At 44.1% G+C, this 23037-nt stretch overlaps 1 protein-coding gene across 9 annotated transcripts in view; it reads left to right on the forward strand.

The window, feature by feature from the left end:
• LOC137346878 (uncharacterized) overlaps positions 1-23037 on the forward strand; it is a 398647-nt gene that overhangs the window by 300335 nt on the left and 75275 nt on the right. For all 9 annotated transcript variants that reach the window (XM_068010837.1, XM_068010836.1, XM_068010841.1 and 6 more), the window contains one exon: positions 19135-19163. In XM_068010837.1, coding sequence (XP_067866938.1) covers positions 19135-19163 — 29 coding nt within the window. The remainder of the gene's footprint in view (positions 1-19134; positions 19164-23037) is intronic.

A 23037-nucleotide genomic window follows, 5' to 3' on the forward strand; every position in this document is an offset into this window, starting at 1 on the left:
AGTCCATTTGGGGTAGGTATACCCACAGTGCTGTTCGGAAGGGAGTTCCAGGATTTTGACCCAGTGACAGTGAAGGAACGGCGATACAGTTCCAAGTCAGGATGGTGTGTGACTTGGAGGGGAACTTGCAGGTGGTGGTGTTCCCATGTATTTGCTGCCTTTGTCCTTCTAGTTGGTAGAGGTCGCGGGTTTGGAAGGTGCTGTCTAAGGAGCCTTGGTGCATTGCTGCAGTGCATCTTGTATATGGTACACACTGCTGCCACTGCACGTCGGTGGTGGAGGGAGTGAATGTTTGTAGATAGTGTGCCAATCAAGCGGGCTGCTTTGTCCTGGATGGTGTCGAGCTTCTTGAGTGTTGTTGGAGCTGCACCCATCCAGGCAAGTGGAGAGTATTCCATCACACTCCTGACTTGTGCCTTGTAGATGGTGGACAGGCTTTGGGGAGTCAGGAGGTGAGTTACTCGCCTCAGATTCCGAGCCTCTGACCTGTTCTTGTAGCCACAGTATTTATATGGCTACTCCAGTTCGGTTTCTGGTCAATGGTAGCCCCTAGGATGTTGATAGTGGGGGATTCAGCGATGGTAATGCCATTGAATGTCAAGGGGAGATGGTTAGATTCTCTCTTGTTGGAGATGGTCATTGCCTGGCACTTGTGTGGCGCGAATGTTACTTGCCACTTATCAGCGCAAGCCTGGATATTGTCCAGGTCTTGCTGAATTTCTACACGGACTGCTTCAGTATCTGAGGAGTCACGAATGGTGCTGAGCATTGTGCAATCATCAGCGAACATCCCCACTTCTGACCTTATGATTGAAGGAAGGCCATTGATGAAGCAGCTGAAGATGGTTAGGCCTAGGACACTACCCTGAGAAACTCCTGCAGTGATATCCTGGAGCTCAGATGATTGACCTCCAACAACCACAACCATCTTCCTTTGCGCTCAGTATGGCTCCAGCCAGCGGAGGGTTTTCCCCCTGATTCCCATTGACCTCAGTTTTGCTAGGGCTCCTTGATGCCATACTCAGTCAAATGCTGCCTAGATGTCAAGGGCAGTCACTCTCACCTCACCTCTTGAGTTCAGCTCTTTTGTCCATGTTTGAACCAAGGCTGCGATGAGGTCAGGAGCTGAGTGGCCCTGGTGGAACCCAAACTGAGCGTCACTGAGCAGGTTATTGCTAAGCAAGTGCCGCTTGATGGCACTGTTGATGACATCTTCCATCACTTTACTGATGATTGAGAGTAGGCTGATGGGGCGGTAATTGGCCGGGTTGGACTTGTCCTGCTTTTTGTGTACAGGACATACCTGGGCAATTTTCCACATTGCAGAGTAGATGCCAGTGTTGTAGCTGTACTGGAACAGCTTGGCTAGTGGCGCGGCAAGTTCTGGAGCACAGGTCTTCAGTACTATTGCCGGAATATTGTCAGGGTCCATAGCTTTTGCAGTATCCAGTGCCTTCAGTCGTTTCTTGATATCACGCGGAGTGAATCGAATTGGCTGAAGTCTGGCATCTGTGATGCTGGGGACTTCAGGAGGAGGCCGAGATGGATCATCAACTCGGCACTTCTGGCTGAAGATTGTTGCAAATGCTTCAGCCTTATCTTTCGCACTGATGTGCTGGGCTCACCCATCATGGAGGATGAGGATATTTGTGGAGCCACCTCCTCCAGTTAGTTGTTTAATTGTCCACCACCATTCAAGGCTGGATGTGGCAGGACTGCAGAGCTTAGATCTGATCCGTTGGTTATGGGATCGCTTAGCTCTGTCTGTCGCATGCAGCTTACGCAGTTTTGCACGCAGATAGTCCTGTGTTGTAGCTTCACCAAGTTGACACCTCATTTTGAGGTATGCCTGGTGCTGCTCCTGGCATGCCCTCCTGCACTCTTCAGTTGCATGAATCGTTTCCTCTGGTCACAGACTAGCTGCGCGTTGAGTGAGTAGAAGCCCTTTCTATTCAGGAATGCGGCTGGTTGTCCGACTGGAGCCTTGATGGCCATATGCATGCAGTCGATGACCCCTTGCACCTGTGGGAATCCCTCAATGGCCCAAAATCCGAGGGTTCTCTGGCTCTGACTCTCGGGGTCTGTCCTGAACCACACATAGTCACCTGCCCTCCTGTACAAGGCACCGGTGACCTCTCTGATGCAGCGGTGCACTGCTGACTGAAATGTCACACAGGTTGCCGGTGGCTCCCTGGAATGATGCGGAGGCATAGAAGTTAAGAGCCGCGGTGACTTTGAGGAACACAGGCATAGGGTTCCAACAAACCCCATCGGTTGCTGTTCATCATACAGCAGTGCACAGAGATGCATCACCGCCTCTCTGGGCATCCACAGTCGCCTCTGACACTGGCGCACCGACATCTGCAGGTATGTTATGCGGGACCTGTAGACTCGCTGTCTTCTCAGGCGTCGAATGCGCCTTAGTGGCTGCTGCTGCTTGTTGTGCCTGCCTCTTGGTTCCGCCTCCGGCAGATATGGCTCCTCACAGCACTTGGATCAAGAAAGACAGGGTAGACCAGCCCCATCTATACACTGCAGGTGAACTCGGTTCATTCAATAGGTCAATGGCACCTATCAGGGCAGAGAGTGACGTAAATTGGTGCATCAGCTGCGTACCGTCATCACCTATATGGCATGGCATGACATTGCCCATCTTAGCTTTGCATAAAAGCGGGGCAGCATGAGCACAGTCATGTTACTGACATTGTGTGGATGGGACCATCGGCAAAATGACCTTCAACCTACTACCATTTTTGGCCCCTACCCCGCACAAAGGAGTCATGGAGTGCTCTTGTCCCCCATCCCCCAAACAGCCGATTGCAGGGTCAGCCCCCTTCAAACCCCATCAAATGTTAGCAGGCGCAGAGTGACCCCTTTTAGGGAAGAAGGGCATGGGATACCTCCTTTCTTAGTTGCAGAGTTTAAAGCCACACATTGCAGCCCGCACCCACCGTCACATGCTCCGAGGACTGATGCTTTGGTGCCACCGGCTTTTCAAAGACAGGAGTGGAGATGAGTTGACACAGTAAACTTCTCAGGGTCTTTTCAAGAGGTGCTGGAAAGCTGAGCGGGGTTGTGGTCTTCTCTCCTTCCGTGGGAATTCTCTCCTTGGAAGTTCTCTTCCTTCCTTCGAAATTCTCTCCCTTTTTATGCAGTTCAACCCCAACTCAAAACAGTTCAAAAGTGAATCTGACAACAGGAGGTCAACCTTTTGACCTCTGTCAATCGTGACCTGTCACTTCTTCATAAACAACTTCTCCAGGTGTCCAAAGTTCTCTGTTGTTTATTGAGCTGGAAGTCAGGTGGTTTCCCAGAAAGGCTTGTTTTCCTCACAAGTCCTCACAGTGCCCCATTTTAAAACATTTCCAGTGACTGTTTTTCCAAAGTCAAGTGGCCTTTGAAAACTCCAAAGTTTAACATTTCTTCAATCTTTCAAAAATGAATCCTCAAAAAATATATTATCAAAACACAGAGGTACTTTTGTAACACCTCCACCTTTGGAGGAATCAAACACCATTTTTAAATGCGTTTTATTACAAAAGTGTGGAAAAAATAGCAGATGAAAAATTTTAAAACACACTTTCACATTCATACTCATTCACTCTTTTCCTGTAGCTAATACAGTTCTGCATTGTACCATCTTTGTACTTAGATAACTCAAAGCAAAGTTACCTTCTAGATAAAGCATCTGCAATTACATTATTTTTGCCCGCAATGTGGATAATCTTTAAGTGATAAGGTTGTAATAGTAAACTCCATTGGAGTTTGGCATTCTGGTTTTAAATTTTATTAAAGTTTATCAAGTCAGCCAACTGCAACCTTCCAAACTGAGCCCCCCAGTTGTTCTAAGTGTTCCTTCCAAGTGTCACTATAGACCAGCACATCATCAAGATAAACAACACTGGCTACCGCCTGGTTCACTAGTCTCTGAAAAGTGACTGGAGCATCTCCTAGCCTAAATGGCATCACTCAGCACAGGAAAAGACTGTGTGACAAAGCCGATATTTCTTTAGCTTGAGGTGTGAAAGGAATGTGCCAGTATCCCTTTAACAAATCGCTTTTTGTAAGAAACGTGGCACTGCCCACTCTGTCAATACAGTCATCCAAGTGAGGTATTGGGTAGGAATCTGTCTTTGTTACTGCATTAACCTTTCTGTAATCTATGCAAAGTCTCATTGAACCATCAGGTTTAGACACTAATACCACTGGTGAGCTCCAGCCACTTTGAATGGGTTCAATTAGGTGTTTTTCCAACATATATTGGATTTCTGCTTTTACTGGGCCTGTTTCTCTGGACTTAAGTGATAAGGATACTGTTTTAGGGGAATCCTTTCCTATACACCTACATCATGTGAGGCTAAGATTGTACATTCTGTCTTATCCCTACAGACTCTTTTAAATGCTGTGAGCAGCTTTGTTAGGTCTTCTCATTGTTCTGCATCTAAATATGAAAGCATACTGTCCAATCACTCCAACAATTCAGTATTCGTTAACTGGATAGTAGGCGGTTCAATTTTAGAATTGTCGAAGCCTCCTTCTGCCTTATATTCACTATCCTTTTCATCCTTCACCATCCCTGCTACCTGACATCCTTGTGCTTGCTTATCCTCCCAGCGATGATATTGTTTCAGCATATTGATATGACACTGCCAATTCTTTTTCCAGTGATCTGGGGTGTCAATTAAATCATTTACTTTACAAATTCTACAGACCACTTTCTATGGACCACTGAACTGTGCTTCCAATGGCTCACCCTGTAAAGACAGTAATAGTAACACTTCATCCCCTGGTTTAAATGTTCAAGGCTTGGCATTCTTGTAGGAGTTGTTTATAGGCCACCAAACAGTAGTGGTAGTGTGGGGCATGGCTTTAATCAGGAGATTAAAGAAGCATGTAGCATGGGTAATATCGTAATCATGGGTGACTTCAATCTGCATATAGGCTGGGTAAACCTAATGAGCACTAATGCTGTGGAGAATGAGTTTCTGAAGTGTGTTAGGGATGGGTTTCTAGATCAGTATGTTGAGGAACTGACTAGAGAACAGGCTATTTTAGATCTAGTATTATGTAATGAGAAAGGGCTAATTAATAATCTTGTTGTAAAAGAACCTTTAGGGATGAGTGACCATAATACGATAGAAAGTGAGGTAGTTCAATCTGAAGCCAGGGTGTTAAATTTGAACAAAGGAAATTATAAAAGTATTGGCTGAGGTGGATTGGGAAAATACATGAAAAGGTATGACAATACATAGGCAGTGGATAGTCTTCAAAGATTTATTACATAGTTTACAGAAACTATACTTTCCTTCAAGGCACAGAAACCCCAAAAGAAAAGGCAGTCAACCGTGGCTAACAAAGGAAGTTAAGGACTGTAAGATTAAAAGAAAAGGCCTATAAAGTTGGCAGAAATATTAGTAAACTTGAGGACTGGGAGGATTTTAGAATACAGCAAAGGAGGACCAAGAAACTGATTAAGAAAGGAAGAATAGAATATGATTGTAAACTAGCAAAAAAACATAAAAAGGGACTGTACAAGCTTCTGTAGCTACATCAAAAGGAAACGCTTAGCTAAGACAAATGTGGGTCCATTACAGGCAGAGTCAGCAGAGTTTATAATGGTGAATAGAGAAATGGCAACGAAGCTAAATGATTGTTTTGTGTCTGTCTTCACTGAAGAAGATGCAAGAAATCTCCCAGAGTTAGAGATCCAAGGGATGAGAAAGAATAGGGAATTGGGGTGGTGGGGTGGCGCAGTGGTTAGCACCGCAGCCTCACAGCTCCAGCGACCCAGGATCGCTTCTGGGTACTGCCTGTGTGGAGTTTGCAAGGTCTCCCTGTGACCGCGTGGGTTTCCACCAGGTGCTCCGGTTTCCTCCCACAGCCAAAGACTTGCAGGTTGATGGGTAAATTGACCATTATAAATTGACCCTAGTGTAGGTAGGTGGTCAGAGAATGGTGGGGATGCGGTAGGGAATATGGGATTAATGTAGGGTTAGTATAAATGGGTGGTTGTTGGTTGGCACAGACTCGGTGGGCCGAAGGGCCTGTTTCAGTGATGTATCTCTCTCTATGACTGAAGGAAATTAGTATAAGTAAGAAGGTTGTATTGGAGAAATTAATGGGCTGAAGGTTGAAAAGTCCCCGTGATCTGATATTCTATATCTCAGAGTATTGCTGAAAATAGAGACATGTTGTCAAAGCTTTTTGTCTTGCACTCATCAGGACAATCGCAAGAATAACCAATGTAAGGGAAAACAACAACTTATACTGCATGAGAAGAGAGTGCTGATTGGTTGGCAAGTGAACTCTGATTGGTAGAGGCATTACCATGGAGAATGTACCAGTTTACGGTGACTGACAGTTAACTGCCAAGCCACCTTTTCAATTTAAACCAGATAGCTTAACTCTGGTCAAGGCATTGCCCTGAGGAATGAACCAGAGTGTTGAAAAAGCTATGAAGATAGTGGAGGCATTGTTGATGACCCTTCCAAAATTCTATAGATTCTGGAATGGTTCCTGCAGATTGGGTAGAAAATGTCACCCTATTATTGGCCATTATAAATTGCCCCCAGTATAGGTAGGTGGTAGGGAAATATAGGGACAGGTGGGGATGTGGTAGGAATATGGGATTAGTGTAGGATTAGTATAAATGGGTGGTTGATGGTCGGCACAGACTCGGTGGGCCGAAGGGCCTGTTTCAGTGCTGTATCTCTAAATAAAAAATAAATAATTATTTAAGAAGGGAGGAGAGAGAAAACAGGGAACTACAGACCTGTCAGCCTTACATCAGTAAATTGCTAGAATCTATTCTAAAGGATGTGATAAATGGACACTTGGATCATAATCTGTAATGATCTTTGGGCCTAGTCAGCGTGGATTTATGAATGGGAAATCATGTTTGACGAACCTGTTGGAGTCTTTTGAGGATGTTACTAACAGAATTGATAAAGGGGAGTTGATGGATGTGGTATACTTGGATTTTCAGAAGGCTTTTGATGGGATAGGAGGTAAGATACCGGCATGGATTAAGGATTGGTTAACAGGCAGGAAACAGAGAGCAGGAATAAACGGATCATTCTTGCATTGGCAGGCTGTGACGAGTGGGGTACCGCAAGGGTCAGTACTTGGGGCCCCAGCGGTTCACAATACATATCAATGATTTGGATGTGGGGACCAAATGTAATATTTCCAAGTTTGCAGATGGCACAAAGCTAGGTGGGAATGTGTGTTGTGAGGAAGATGCAAAGCTGCTTCAAGGGGATTTGGACAGCCTAAGTGAATGGGAAAGAACGTGGCAGATGGAATATAATGTAGAAAAGTGTGAGGTTATCCATTTTGGTAGGAGGAAGAGAGTATTTATTAAGTGGTAAGAGATTAGAAAGTGTAGATGTACATAGGGACCTGGGTGTCTTTGTCATATGTCACTGAAAGCTAACACGCAGGTGCAGCAAGCAATTAGGAAGGCTAATGGTATGTTAGCCTTTATTGCAAGAGGATTTGAACACAGGAATAGTGAAGTCTTGCTTTAATTGTACAGAACCTTGGTTAGACTGCACCTGGAGTACTGTGTGCAGGTTTGGCCCCCTTACATTAGGAAGGATATTATTGCCATCGAGGGAGTGCAACAAAGGTTCACCAGACTTGTTCCCGGGATGGTGGGACTGTCCTATAAAGAGAGATTGGGGAAACTGGGCCTGTAGTCCCTAGAGTTTCGAAGAATTAGAGGTGATCTCATTGAAACCTACAAAATACTTAAAGGGATAGACAGGGTAGATGCAGGTTGGGGCATCTAGAACCAGGAGACACAATTTCAAAATAAGGGGGAAGCCACTTAGAACTGAGATGAAGAGAAATTTCTTTACTCAGAGGTTATGAATCTTTGGAATTCTCTACCCCAGAGGGCTGTGGAAGCTCAGTCATTGAGTATGTTTAAAGCTGAGACTGACAGATTTCTAAATACCAATGACATAAAGGGATATGGGGATAGTGTGGGGAAAAGGTGTTGAAGTGGATGATCAGCCATGATCGTATTGAATGGTGGAGCAGGCTTGATGGGCTGAATGGCCGACACCAGTTCCTGTGTTCCTATGTCTGCCCATTTCTTCGTGGTTGTTTGCGAAGCTTTAAGGTGTTCCTAAGCCACTTTGCAAGCTATAATGAGCCATTCCTGGAACACAGATACATAATGTAGCACAGGTAATTTGTCCCTCTGTTCTAAAAACCTTTCTTTAAATAGTTTTCGAGGTCCTCTTACCCCATGTCCATAAACTAATTCCAAAGGACTAAAACTGGTAGATTCATTACGTGAATCCTTAGCGGCAAACAGAAGAAATTCTAACCCTTTATCCCAATCATGGGGATATTCATGACAGTATGCCCTGATCATCATTTTGAGGGTCTGATGGTATCTTTCTAAAGCTCCTTGTATCTGTCTGTGGGTGGTAAGAAACATAGAAAATAGGAGCAGGAGTAGGCCTGCTCCACCATTCATTATGATCATGGCTGATCATCCAACTCAGTAACCTGTTCCTGCTTTCGCCCCATACCCTTTGATCCCTTTAGACCCAAGAGCTATATCTAACTCCTTCTTGAAAACATACAATGTTTTGGCCTCAACTGCTTTCTGTGGTAGCGAATTCCACAGGCTCACCACTCTCTGGGCGGAGAAATTTCTCTTCATCTCAGTCCTGAAAAGTTTACCCCGTATCCTTAGACTATGACCCCTGGTTCTGGTCTCCCCCACCATCGGGAACATCCCTCCTGCATCTACCTTGTCAAGTCCTGTTAGAATTTTATAGGTTTCTATGAGATCCCCCCCCCCTCACTCTTCTGAACCCCAGCAAATATAATCCCAACCGACTCAATCTCTCCTCATACGTCAGTCCCACCATCCCAGGAATCAGTCTGGTAAACCTTCGCTGCGCTCCCTCTATAGCAAGAACATCCTTCCTCAGATAAGGAGACCAAAACTGCACACAATATTCCAGGTGTGGCCTCACCAAGGCCCTGTATAATTGCAGCAAGACATCCCTGCTCCTGTACTCCAATCCTCTCGCTATGAAAGCCAACATACCATTTGCCTTTTTTACCGCCTGTTGCACCTGCATGCTTACCTTCAGCGGCTGGTGTACGAGAACACCCAGGTCTCGCTGCACATTCCCCTCTCTCAGTTTATAGTCGTTCAGATAATAATCTGCCTTTCTGTTTTTGCTACCAAAGTGGATAACCTCACATTTATCCACATTATACTGCATCTGCCATGCATTTGCCCACTCACTCAACTTGTCCAAATCACCCTGAAGCCTCTCTGCATCCTCCTCACAACTCACCCTCCCACCCAGTTTTGTGTCATCTGCAAATTTGGAGATATTACATTTTGTTCCCTCATCTAAATCATTAATATATATTGTGAATAGCTGGGGTCCTAGCACCGATCCCTGCAGTACCCCACTTGTCACTGCCTGCCATTCAGAAAAAGATACATTTATCCCTACTCTTTGTTTCCTGTCTGCCAACCAATTTTCTATCCATACGCTTTAATTTTACACGCTAATCTCTTATGTGGGACTTTGTCGAAAGCCTTCTGAAAGTCCAAATACATCACATCCACTGGCTCCCCCTCTCAACTATACCAGTTACATCCTCGAAGAATTCTAGCAGATTTGTCAAGCATGATTTCCCTTTCGTAAATCCATGCTGACACTGCCCAATTCTACCACTGTTCTCTAAGTGCTCTGCCATAAAATCTTTGATAATGGACTCTAGAATTTTCCCCACTACCGACGTCAGGCTGACTGGTCTATAATTCCCTACATTCTCTCTACCTCCCTTTTTAAATAGTGGGTTTACACCCTCCAATCTGTAGGAACTGTTCCAAAGTTTATAGGGCGGCACAGTGGCGCAGTGGTTAGCACCGCAGCCTCACAGCTCCAGCGACCCGGGTTCAATTCTGGGTCCTGCCTGTGTGGAGTTTGCAAGTTCTCTCTGTGTCTGCGTGGGTTTTCTCCGGGTGCTCTGGTTTCCTCCCACAAGCCAAAAGACTTGCAGCTTGGTAGGTAATTTGGCCATTATAAATTGCCCCTAGTATAGGTAGGTGGTAGGGTAATATAGGGACAGGTGGGGATGTGGTAGGAATATGGGATTGGTGTACGATTAGTATAAATGGGTGGTTGATGGTCGGCACAGACTCGGTGGGCCAAAGGGCCTGTTTCAGTGCTGTATCTCCAAACTAAACTATTGAATCTTGGAAGATGACCACCAATGCATCCACTATTTCTAGGGCCACTTCCTTAAATACTCTGGGATGTAGATTATCAGGCCCTGGAGATTTATCGGCCCATCAATTTCCCCAACACCATTTCTCTACTCATACTGATTTCCTTCAGTTCCTCTTTTCACTAAGCCCTGTGTTCCCCAATATTTCTGGTATGATATTTGTGTCCTCCTTTGTGAAGACGGAACCAAAGTATGCATTTAGTTGGTCAGCCATTTCTTTATTCTCCATAATAAATTCCCCTGTTCCTGACTGTAAGGGACCTACATTTGTCTTCACCAATCTTTTTCTCTTCACATACCTATAGAAACCTTTACAGTCAGTTTTTATGTTACCCGCAAGCTTGCTCTTGTACTCTAGGGCGGCACTGTGGCGCAGTGGTTAGCACCGCAGCCTCACAGCTCCAGCGACCCGGGTTTAATTCTAGGTGCTGCCTGTGTGGAGTTTGCAAGTTCTCCCTGTGTTTGCGTGGATTTCCTCCGGGTGCTCCGGTTTCCTCCCACATCCAAAAGACTTGCAGGTTGATAGGTAAATTGGCCATTATAAATTGCCCCTAGTATAGGTAGGTGGTAGGGGAATATAGGGACAGGTGAGGATGTGGTAGGAATATGGGATTAGTGTAGGAATAGTATAAATGGGTGGTTAATGGTCGGCACAGACTCGGTGGGCCGAAGGGCCTGTTTCAGTGCTGTATCTCTAAATCTAAAATCTAAATCTATTTTCCCCTTCTTAATCAATCCCTTGGTCCTCCTTTGCTGAATTCTAAACTGCTCCCAATCCTCAGGTCTGTTGTTTTTCCTGGCAAATTTATATGCCTCTTCCTTGGATCTAATGCTATCTCTAATTTCCCTTGTAAGCCATGGTTTGGCTACCTTTCCTGTTTTACTTTTGCGCCAGACAGGGATAAACAATTGTTGCAGTTCATCCATGCGCTGTTTAAATGTTTGCCATTGCCTATCCACCGTTATCCCTTTAAGTAACGTTTCCCAATCCGTCATAGCCAACTCGCACCTCATACCTTGGTAGTTTCCTTTACTAAGATTCAGGACCCTAGTCTCAGAATCAACAACGTCACTCTTCATCTTGACGAAGAATTCTACCATATTATGGTTGCTCATCCCCAAGGGGTTTCGCACCACTAGATTGTCAATTATTCCTCTCTCATTACACAATATCCAGTCTAAGATGGCCTGTTCTCTGTTTGGTTCCTCAACGTATTGGTCCATAAAACCATCCCATATACACTCCCAAGAATTCCTCCTCTATGGTATTGTGACTAATTTGATTTGCCCAATATATATGCAGATTAATGTCACCCATAATTACAGATGTTCCTTTATCGCATGCGTCTCTAATTTCCTGTTTAATGCCATTCCCAACATCACCACTACAGTTTCAGATATTCAACTCTCTGACAGTGGTGCCAATTTTACCTCCGACAAAGGAACTTGTTTAGCCATTGCTCGGGTTACTACACATGAAGGAAAAATTCCTGAAACCTTTTCCTGCAACTGTTCTGTCTCCTTAATTTGACTTGGTTTTTCCATGACTAGTGGAGAAGTTACCACCTTCGTTGCGGCCAAATCATTCCCCATGTGTAGATCCACTCTATCTACTAGCAAACTATGGACAACTCCTATAGTTACCATTCCAGACATTAGGTTATAATCTAGGTGCACCCGATTCAAAGTACGGGAAAATACTCCCCGCCAATACCATTCACTAAAACCTTGGCATTCAGTGTGCTCTCTGGTGGAAATGTTATGCCTTTCCCCAGCAAAGGAGTTTGTGTGGATCCTGTATCCCTAAGTATAACTATAGGCTACCTGCCTCTCTTGAGAGATAAGGAATTAAAACAGTAGGACCATAGAAAAGTTACAGCACAGAAAGAGGCCATTCAGCCCATCGTGTCTGTGCTGGCTGAAAAAACTAGCCACCCAATCTAATCCCACCCTCCAACACCTAGTCTGTAGCCTTGCAGGTTACAGCATTTCAGGTGCAGGTCCAGGTACCTTTTTAAATGAGTTGAGTGTTTCTTCCTCCACTGCTGATCTGGGCAGTGAATTCCAGACACTCATCACCCTCTGGGCGAAAAGGCTTTTCCTCATGTCCCCTCTAATCCTTCCACAAATCACCTTAAATCTGTGCCCCCTGGTAATAGACCTCTCTGCTGGGGAAACAAGTCCTTCCTGTCTACTCTATCTCGGCCCCTCATAATTTTGTACACCTCAATTAAGTCACCCCTCAGCCTCCTCTGTTCTAAGGAAAACAACCTTAGCCTATCCAATCTTTCCTCCTAGCTGCAGCTTTCAAGCCCTGGCAACATTCTTGTAAATCTCCTCTGTACTCCTTCCAGACCAATTATGTTCTTCCTGTAATGTGGTGACCAGAACCGTACGCAATACTCTAGCTGTGGCCTAACCATCATTATATACAGTTCCAGCATTACATCCCTGCTTTTGTATTCTATACTTCGGCCAATAAAGGAAAGCATTCCATATGCCTTCTTCACCACTTCATCTACCTGTCCTGTCATCTTCAGGGGCCTGTGAACATGTACTCCAAGGTGTCTCACTTCTGCCCCTCTCAATATCCTCCCATTTATTATGTATTCCTTTGCTTTGTTTACTCTCCCAAAAGCATTACCTCACACTTCTCTGGATTGAATTCCATTTGCCACTTTTCCGCCCACTCAACCAAACCATTGATATCATTCTGGAGTCTACAGCTATCCTCTTCACTATCAACTACACTGCCAATTTTTGTGTCATCTGCAAATTTCCCAATCGTGCCTCCCACATTTAAGTCCAAATCATTAATATATACCACAAACAGCAAGGGACCCAACACTGAGCCCTGTGGAACGCTATTGGAAACTGCCTTCCATTCACAAAAACATCCGTCTACCATTACCCTTTGTTTCCTGTCACTGAGCCAGTTTGGATCCACCTTGCCACATTCCCCTGTATTCCATGGGCTTTTATTTTTCTGACCAGTCTGCCATGTGGGACCTTGTCAAATGCCTTATGAAAATCCATGTAGTCCACATCCACTGCACTACCCTCATCAATCCTCCTTGTTACTTCCTCAAAAAATTCAATTAAATTAGTAAGACACAACCTTCCCTTAACAAATCCATGCTGACTATCCCTGATTAATCCATGCCTTTCTAAGTCGCAGTATATCCTATCTGTCGTAATTGATTCTAATAATGTGCCCACCACTGAGGTCAGACTGATCGTTCTGTAATTATTTGGCCTGTCCCTCGCACCTTTTTTAAACAATGGTACAACGTTCGCAGACCTCCAATCCTCTGGTACGTCACCTCATTACGCTGATCATATCTAATATTTCACACTCCTCTTTTACTACAATATCTGCATCATACCTCTCCTTTGTGAAGACAGAGACAAAAAATTCATTAAGAACCGTGCCCACATATTCTGCATCCACGCTTAAGTTCCCTTGTACATCTCTGATAGGCCCTACCCTTTCCTTAGTTCTCCTCTTGCTCTTAATGTACTGATAAAATTTCTTTGGCTTTTCTTTGATATTACCTGCCGATAATTGTTCATGTCCTCTCTTTGCTTTTCTACTTTCCTTTTTCACTTCACCCCTGCACTTTCTTACTCCTCTAGGCTTTCTAAAGTATGAAGTTTTTTGTGAGCATCATAAGCTTTCTTTTTCTGCTTTATCTTACCCTTTATGCTTCTAGATAACCAGGGGGCTCTAGATTTGGCAGTACCACCCTTTTGCTTTGTGGGGACATGTCTACACTGTGCCCTGGAACCTCGCTTTTGAATGCCTCCCATTGGTTTTGCCACTGATTTTCCTTCAAGCAGCTGTATCCAGCACATTTTCACCAGATCACCTCTCAGCTTCGTAAAATTTGCCTTCCCCCAATTTAGAACTTTACTCCTGTGCTGTCTTTGTCCTTTTCCATGATTATGCTAAAACAAACTGTATTATGGTCACTATTTCCAAAATGGCCACCCACTGCTACATCATCCACTTGCCCAGGTTCATTTCCAAAGACTAAATCTAGAATTGTGCTACTCCTCATTGGGCTTGTTATGTGCTGGCTAAAAAAGTTCTCTTGAATGCAGTTCAAGAATTTTGTGCCCTTCACACTGTTTGTTTCCCAGTTGATATTGGGGTAGTTGAAATCCCCAACTATTATTGCCCTATTGTTTTTGCACTCAGAAATTTGCCCACATATTTGTTCTTTTCCTTTCAATACGAATTCCCTACAACTCTCAAGTATCTTATTCACAACCCCTGCACTCATGGTGGTTTTTGTACTTAGCCTTACAGCTGCAGTCAGAGCTACAGCCTGATCAGGGTCCCTTTCTGAGGAGACATTTCTTTACTCAGAGGGTTGTGAATCTTTGGAATTCTCTACCCCAGAAGGCTGTGGAAACTCAGTAATTGAGTATGTTTAAAGCAGAGATTGACAGATTTCTAAATACAAATGACATAAGGGGATATAAGGATAGTATGGGAAAAAGACATTGAAATGGATGATCAGCCATTATCATATTGAATGGCGGGGCAGGCTCGATGGACTGAATGGCCTACTCCTGCTGCTATGTTCCTATGTTCTTACATTGACTATGTGTACCCCAATAAATCCCATGGGTTTACCCCACAACTTCCAGCATTCTGCATGAAGTTGTCCCACCATGTGACAATGATAACACTTAGGCTTGCGGACTTCACCTCCACCCTCAGCGTCTTCCTTTCTGGTCTGAGGAGGAGAGCCCAGGGTGTTCCCAGCTGTCCCTTGTCTCCGGCTACTTGCCTTCCGTTCACCCTCCCACCTTCTATCCTTCTCGGGTTTGTGGGGATGATGGACAAAAGGTTTGGGCTTATAAACAAGCTCATAATCATCAGCAATTTCTGCTACCGGTCTGGCAGTTGAAACCTTCTGGTTCTCTATATGGGTTCTTACTAACGGAGAGAGTGAATTTTTAAATTCTTCCAAGAGAATTCGTTCCCTAAGGTTCTCATACGTGGCCTCCATCTTCAGTGCTTATATCCAATGATCAAAACTAATTTGCTTTCCCCTCTCAAATATGTCTGCCCAGACAATCTTCGGAGGTTCCGAAATTTCTGTCGGTTATCTTCAGGGACTAACTCAAACACAGTGAGAGTAGCTGGTTTTTCCATCTCATGATCTGCAGAAGCCTCCTCAGAAAGCATAGCATAAACCTCATGAGCTCTGCCCATCAATGTGCTTTGCATAAGCAGTGTCTAGATTTCTGCTGGTTGGTGTCATACCTAGCGCAAAGGAAGATGGTTGTGGTTCAAAAACAAGAAATGCTGGAATCACTCAGCAGGTCTGGCAGCATCTGTGGAAAGAGAAGCAGAGTTAACGTTTCGGGTCAGTGACCCTTCTTCGGATGGTTGTGGTTGTTGGAAGTCAATCATCTGAGCTCCAGGACATCACTGCAGGAGTTCCTCAAGGTAGTGTCCTCGGCCCAACCATCTTCAGCTGCTTCATCAATGACCTTCCTTCAATCATAAGGTCAGAAGTGGGGATGTTCGCTGATGATTGCACAATGTTCAGCACCATTTGCAACTCTTCAGATACTGAAGCTGTCCATGTAGAAATTCAGCAAGACCTGGACAATATCCAGGCTTGGGCTGATAAGTGGCAAGTAACATTCGCGCCACACAAGTACCAGGCAATGACCATCTCCAGCAAGAGAGAATCTAACCATTTCCCCTTGACATTAAATGGTATTACAATCACTGAATTCCCCCACTATCTACATCCTAGGGGTTAACATTGACCAGAAACTGAACTGGAGTAGCCATATAAATACCGTGGCTACAGGAGCAGGTCAGAGGCTAGGAATCCTGCAGCGAGTAACTCACATCCTGACTTTCCCAAAGCCTGTCCATCATCTACAAGGCACAAGTCAGGAGTGTGATGAAATATTCTCCACTTGCCTGGATGGGTGCAGCTCCAACAACACTCAAGAAGCTCGACACCATCCAGGACAAAGCAGCCTGCTTGATTGGCGCCCCATTCACAAACATTCACTTCCTCCACCACCGACGCACAGTGGCAGCAGTGTGTACCATCTACAAGATGCACTGCAGCAACGCACCCAGGCTCCTTAGACAGCACCTTCTAAACCTGCGACCTCTACCAACTAGAAGGACAAGGGCAGCAAATGCATGGGAACACCACCACCTGCAAGTTCCCCTCCAAGTCACACACCATCCTGACTTGGAACTATATCCCCATTCCTTCACTGTCGCTGGGTCAAAATCCTGGAACTCCCATCCTAACAGCACTATGGGTATACCGACCTTACATGGACTGCAGCGGTTCAAGAAGGCAGCTCACCACCACCTTCTCAAGGGCAATTAGGGATGGGCAATAATTGCTGACCTAGCCAGCGACGCCCACATCCCATGAATGAATTTTTAAAAAACAGTTGTCTTAGTTCCAGCTTTTTAACTTTGAATTCCCTTCCTTCTCTTTCTCTTTGAAATTCTAATTCAGTTATGATATAGTTGCGATTATGGAGACATGGCTACAGGGTGACCAAGGATGGGAACTGAACATCCAGGGGCATTCACTATTTAGGAAGGACAGGCAAAAAGGGAAAGGAGGTGGGGTAGTGTTGTTGGTAAAGGAGGAAATCAATGCAATAGTGAGGAAGGAAATTGGCTCAGAAAATCATGATGTGGAATCTGTATGGGTAGAGCTAAGAAACACCAAGGGGCAGAAAAAGTTGGCGGGGGATGTCTATAGGCCCCCAAACGGTAGTGGAGATGTAAGGGATAGCATTAACCAGCAAATTAGAGACGCATGCAATAAGGGTACAACTGTAATTATGGGTGACTTTAATCTACATATAGATTGATCAAACCAAATTAGCAATAATACTGTGGAGGAGGATTTCCTGGAGTGTGCACGTGATGATTTTTTAGACCAATACATTGAGGAACCAACTAGAGAACAGGTTATCCTAGACTGGGTATTGTGCAATGAGAAAGGATTAATTAACAATCTTCTTGTGCGGGGCCGCTTGGGAAGGAGCGACCATAACATGATAGAATTCTTCATTAAGCTGGAAAGTGAAGTAGTTGAATCTGAAACTATGGACCTGAATCTAAATAAAGGAAACTACGAAGGTAAGAGGCGCGAGTTGGCAATGGTAGATGGGGGAACTTTACTAAAAGGATTGACGGTGGATTGACAATGGATAATATTTAAAGAACTTTAGGGCGGCACAGTGGCGCAGTGGTTAGCACCGCAGCCTCACAGCTCCAGGGACCCGGGTTCAATTCCGGGTACTGCCTGTGTGGAGTTTGCAAGTTCTCCCTGTGTCTGCGTGGGTTTTCTCCGGGTGCTCCGGTTTCCTCCCACAAGCCAAAAGACTTGCAGGTTGGTAGGTAAATTGGCCATTATAAATTGTCACTAGAATAGGTAGGTGGTAGGGAAATACAGGGGCAGGTGGGGATGTTTGGTAGGAATGTGGGATTCGTGTAGGATTAGTATAAATGGGTGGTTGATGGTCGGCACCGACTCGGTGGGCCGAAGGGCCTATTTCAGTGCTGTATCTCTAATCTAATCTAAAAATCTAATCTAACTTGTGCATGAGTTACAACAATTATTCATTCCTGTCTGGCGCAAAAATAAAACTGGAAAGGTGGCTCAACCGTGGCTTACAAAAGAAATTAGGGATAGTATTAGATCCAAAGAGCAGGCACATAAAATTGCCAGAAAAGCAGCAATTCTGAGGATTGGGAGCAGTTTAGAATTCAGCAAAGGAGGACAAAGAGGATGATTAAGCAGGGGGAAATAGAGTATGAGAGTAAACTTGCGGGGAGCATAAAAAATGACTGTAAAAGCTTCTATAAATATGTGAAGAGAAAAAAATTAGTGAAGACAAATGTAGGTCTCTTACAGTCCGAAACGGGAGAAATTATAATGGGTTTACGAAAGGGAAATCATGCTTAACAAATCGACTGGAGTTTTGTCTAACTTATCTAAGCCTGTCATAATCTTGTATAGTTCTACTAAATCTCCCCTCAATCTCCTTTGTTCTAAGGAGAACAAACTCAGCTTTTCCATCCTAACCTTGTAATTAAAATCCTCCATCCCTGGAACCATTCTGGTAAAGCTCTTCTGCACCATCTCAAGGACCCTTATATCCTTCAAGTTCCAGCAAGTTCCCCTCCAAGCCACACAGCATCCTGACTCGGAACTATATTGCTGTTCCTTCTCTGTCGCTGGGTCAAAATGCTGGAAATCCCTTCCAAACAGCACTGTTGGTGTACCTACATCCAAGGACTGCAGCAGTTCAAGATGGCAGCTCACCACCACCTTCTCAAGGGTAATTAGGGATGGGCAATAAATGCTGGCCTACCCAGCAACACCCATATCCCACGAACAAGTTTTTAAAAAATCCTTCCTGAAGTGTGGTGACCAGAACTGGCCCTCCACCCTATCACGGACCTACCCCTTTGTTGTTCTTCCCACTGTCCCCCCTTTCACTTGCTCAAAACTTATTACGTTTCTAACTTCTCAATTCTGATGAAAGGGCACAGACCTGAAACGTTAACTTTGTTTCTCTCTTCCACCAATGCTACCAGACCTGCTGAGTATTTCCGGCACTTTCTGTTTTTGTTTCAGATTTCCAGCATCTGCAGCATTTTGCTTTTGTCTTTCTTTACTGTCTGTGAAGTACTAAGTGACCTCTGTATGTGCTGATTTACATTTGGGTAGCAGTCTGTTCTGTTTCCTCTAATATAGACTATTTTTATTAGTATTTTTTATTCACACCAGCTACTAACAACACACCAACACTAAAGGCAATGTTTTTCATTTTGCTTTTTAGCATTCCATTGATGCTTACTCTCAGAGAAGGTATGTGGATCAACTTAGAAAGTTTTACAGAATATAATCCAATATCTATTACTGTAATATAGAGATATGTGTTGACAGTATATTATAAAACATGCTGTTATACCATCACAGTGTATTATTCCACTGGTCAAATTATATAGCTCTAAAGCTATGAAACCTAATTATTGTCAAATAAACATGGTCAGATCAGTTAGGGTTTAATTGTTGTTTGATCAGATAACTTTGAAGATTGAATTATACTTGTCAGTTTTCGGCTACCGGTCAAAGGCACCTGGCATTTTAAGATTGTTTTGCATCTATAACAAAGTGCGATACCTGAAGTGTGATGTCTGCATGTGCTCGACATACCATTTTTAATACCTTATCTGGTGACTGTTCCATAGAATCGCTTAAAGGGAGTCAAAGGTTATAATAATAGAGATGTTGTGCCATATAAAAATAATGTATAGTTATCAGGACTACTGATCTACTGTGACTGAATAAATTATGTTGATGTTACATGGTATTCTGAGATATTTGAGATTTTTAAGATTGAACTTTGTGTGAAAGCTATAAGTCAGTGGCCTTGATTATTATATGTTCCTTTAAAAAGACTGCATTTATGTAGCATCTTTCACGACTTCAGGATGTCCCAAAGCGCTTTACAGGCAATCAAGTCTTTTTTTGAAGTGTAGTCACTGTTATAATGAAGGAAACACGACAGTCAATTTGGACATGGCAATAAATATCCTCAAATTTATACAGCACAGAGACAGGCCATTTGGCCCAACTAGTCTACTGGTGTTTATACTCTGCACGCATCTCCTCCTATTCCATCTGCCTCATCTCAGCCTTTTGGCCTATCTTTCTATTTCCTTTTCTCTCATGCACTCGTCTAGTTTCCTTTTGAAAGCATCTAATCCAGTTACCTCAACTGCTTCCAATGGTAGCGAGTTCCACATTCTAACCTACAATATTGGCATCTACCCAGCAATGTGGAAAATTGCCCAGGTATGTCATGTCCATGAAAAGCAGGACAAATCCATACTGGCCAATTACCGCCCTATCAGTCTACTCTCAATCATCAACAAAGTGATGGAAGGGGTCGTCGACAGTGCTATCAAGCGCCACTTAAACAGCAATAACCGGTTCACCGATGCTCAGTTTGGGTTTTGCCAGGGCCACTCACCTCCTGACCTCAATACAGCCTTGGTTCAAACATGGACAAAAGAACTGAACTCAAGAGGTGAGGTGAGAGTGACTGCCCTTGACATCAAGGCAGCAGTTGACCGAAAATGGCATCAAGGAGCCCTCGCAACACTAGAGTCAATGGGAATCGGGGAGAAGACACTCCACTGGTTGGAGTCATACCTAGCACAAAAGAAGGTGGTTGTGGTTGTTGGAGGTCAATCATCTCAGTCCTAGGACATCACTGCAGGAGTTCCTCAGTGTAGTGTCCTCGGCCCAACCATTTTCAGTTGCTTCATCAATGACCTTCCCTCCATCATAAGGTCAGAAGTGGGATGCTCCCTGATGATTGCACAATGTTCAGTACCATTCGTAACTCTTCATATCCTGAAGCAGCCCATGTCCAGATTTAGCAAGACCTGGACAACATCCAGGCTTGTGCTGATGTGTGGCATGAATGTTACTTTCACTTACGTGCTCGGCAATGACCATCTCAAACAAGAGAGAATCTGACCAACTCAAGCAAGCGAGAATCTAACTATCTCCCCTTGATGTTCAATGGCATTACCATCGCTGAATCCCCCACTGTTAACATTTTGGGGGTTACCATTGACCAGAAACTGAATGGGACCAGCCACATAACTACTGTGGCTACAAGAGCAGGTCAGAGGCTGGGAATTCTGCAGTGAATAACTCACGTCCTGACTCCCCAAAGCCTGTCTACTGTCCACAAGGCACAAGTCAAGTCAAGTCGTGTGATGGAATACTCTCCACTTACCTAGATGGGTGCAACACCAACAACACTCAAGAAGCTAGACACCATCCAGGACAAAGCAGCCCGCTTAATTGGCAGCCTATCCACCACCTTCAATATTCACTCCTTTCATCACCATCTACAAGATGCACTGCAACAACTCACCAAAGCTTCTTCAACAGCACCTTCCAAACCAGCGACCTCTACCACCTTGAAGGACAGGGCAGCAAATGCATGGGAACACCACCACCTGCAAGATCACCTCCAAGCCACACACCATCCTGACTTCCTTCACTGTCACTGGGTCCAAATACTGGAACTCCCTTCCTAACAGCACGATTGGTGTAGCTACACCCAAGGACTGCAGCAGTTCAAGAAGGCAGCTCGCCACCACCCTTCTTAGGGATGGGCAATAAATGCTGGCCGACCCGGTGAAGCCCACGTCCCATGTACGAATTAAAAAAACATTCTAACCATTCTCTGAGTAAAGAAATTTCTCTTTATTTCCCTTTTGGATTTATTGGTAACCTTCTTATATTCCTTACCCTATGTTTTGAATTTTCCTACAAGTGGAAACATTCTCTCCACTTCATACATTCATAATTTTAAGGACCATAATTTTAATTTTGGGGCGGCGCAGTGGTTAGCGGTGCAGCCTCACAGCTCCAGCGACCCGGGTTCGGTTCTGGGTACTGCCTGCGCAGAGTTTGCAAGTTCTCCCTGTGACTGCGTGGGTTTCTGCCGGGTGCTCCGGTTTCCTCCCACAGCCAAAGACTTGCAGGTTGATAGGTAAATTTGCCATTGTAAATTGCCCCTAGTGTAGGTAGCTGGTAGGAGAATTGAGGGAAGATGGGGATGTGGTAGGGAAGCTGGGATTAATGTAGGATTAGTATAAATGGGTGGTTGATGTTCGGCACCGACTCGGTGGGCCAAAGGACCTGTTTCAGTGCTGTATGACTCTATGACCACTATCAGGACTTCTCTAAGTCTTCTCTTTTCTAAAGTAAAAAGCCCCACCTGTTCAATCTTTCCCAATAGCTGTAATCTCTCAGTTCTGCCAACGTGCTTATCAGTCTTTTTTGCACTTTCTCCAATGCTTCTATGTCCTTTTTATAGTATGGCCTGACCAGGGTCCTATACAAGTTTAACATAACTTCACTATTTTAAAATTCTATACGCTAGAAACAAATCCCAGTGCTTTGCTAGCTTTTTTAATTGCTTTGCTATCCTGCAGTGCTGTTTTTAATGATGTGTTCAACTGTATCCCAAGATCCCTTTGCTCTTCTACCTCATTCAGTCATCAACTTCCTAGGTGATGTTTCTTTTTCTCCTGCCAAAGTGCATCACTTTACATTTATCTACGTAAAAGTTCATTTGTCACTCAACTGTCCAGTCTGCAAGTTTTCTAATTGTCTTGTTGTATTATGTCCTAAGTGCAAATCATTAATGTAAATTCTGAATAATAGTCGTCCCAGCACTGATCCTTGTGGAATACCACTTTCTTCCTTCCTGCACTCTGAATAATTAGTCTTTACCCTTACTGTCTGAATCGTATTCTTTTAATCAATTTGCTATTTATTTAGCTATTTGTCCTCTGACTCCACATGCCCTACCTTTGTCATGAACTTACCATGGCCTTTTGAAAATCCAGGTATATGACAGCTACTATATTACTCTTGTCTACTTGTTCTGTTACCTCTTCAAAGAATTCTATGGAATCCATGCTATTTTTTATTATATTTTCTGTATCTAGATGCTCTTCTGTCACTTCTGTTAGTATAGATTCCAGTATCTTTCCTATACGGGTGTTAAGCAGGTTAGAAGTAGGCACTTAGCATTTAGCTGAACCAGTAAGAAGAGAGAGAATCACCTGGTGTTAGGCAGTACATTGGTAGCACTTGATGATAATTTTCATGTGAAATATTTTTGCTTTGAAACATAATTCATTATCCC

The sequence above is a fragment of the Heterodontus francisci genome, chromosome 30 (genome assembly GCF_036365525.1).
Source record: "Heterodontus francisci isolate sHetFra1 chromosome 30, sHetFra1.hap1, whole genome shotgun sequence".
Classification (NCBI taxonomy): Eukaryota; Metazoa; Chordata; class Chondrichthyes; order Heterodontiformes; family Heterodontidae; genus Heterodontus; species Heterodontus francisci.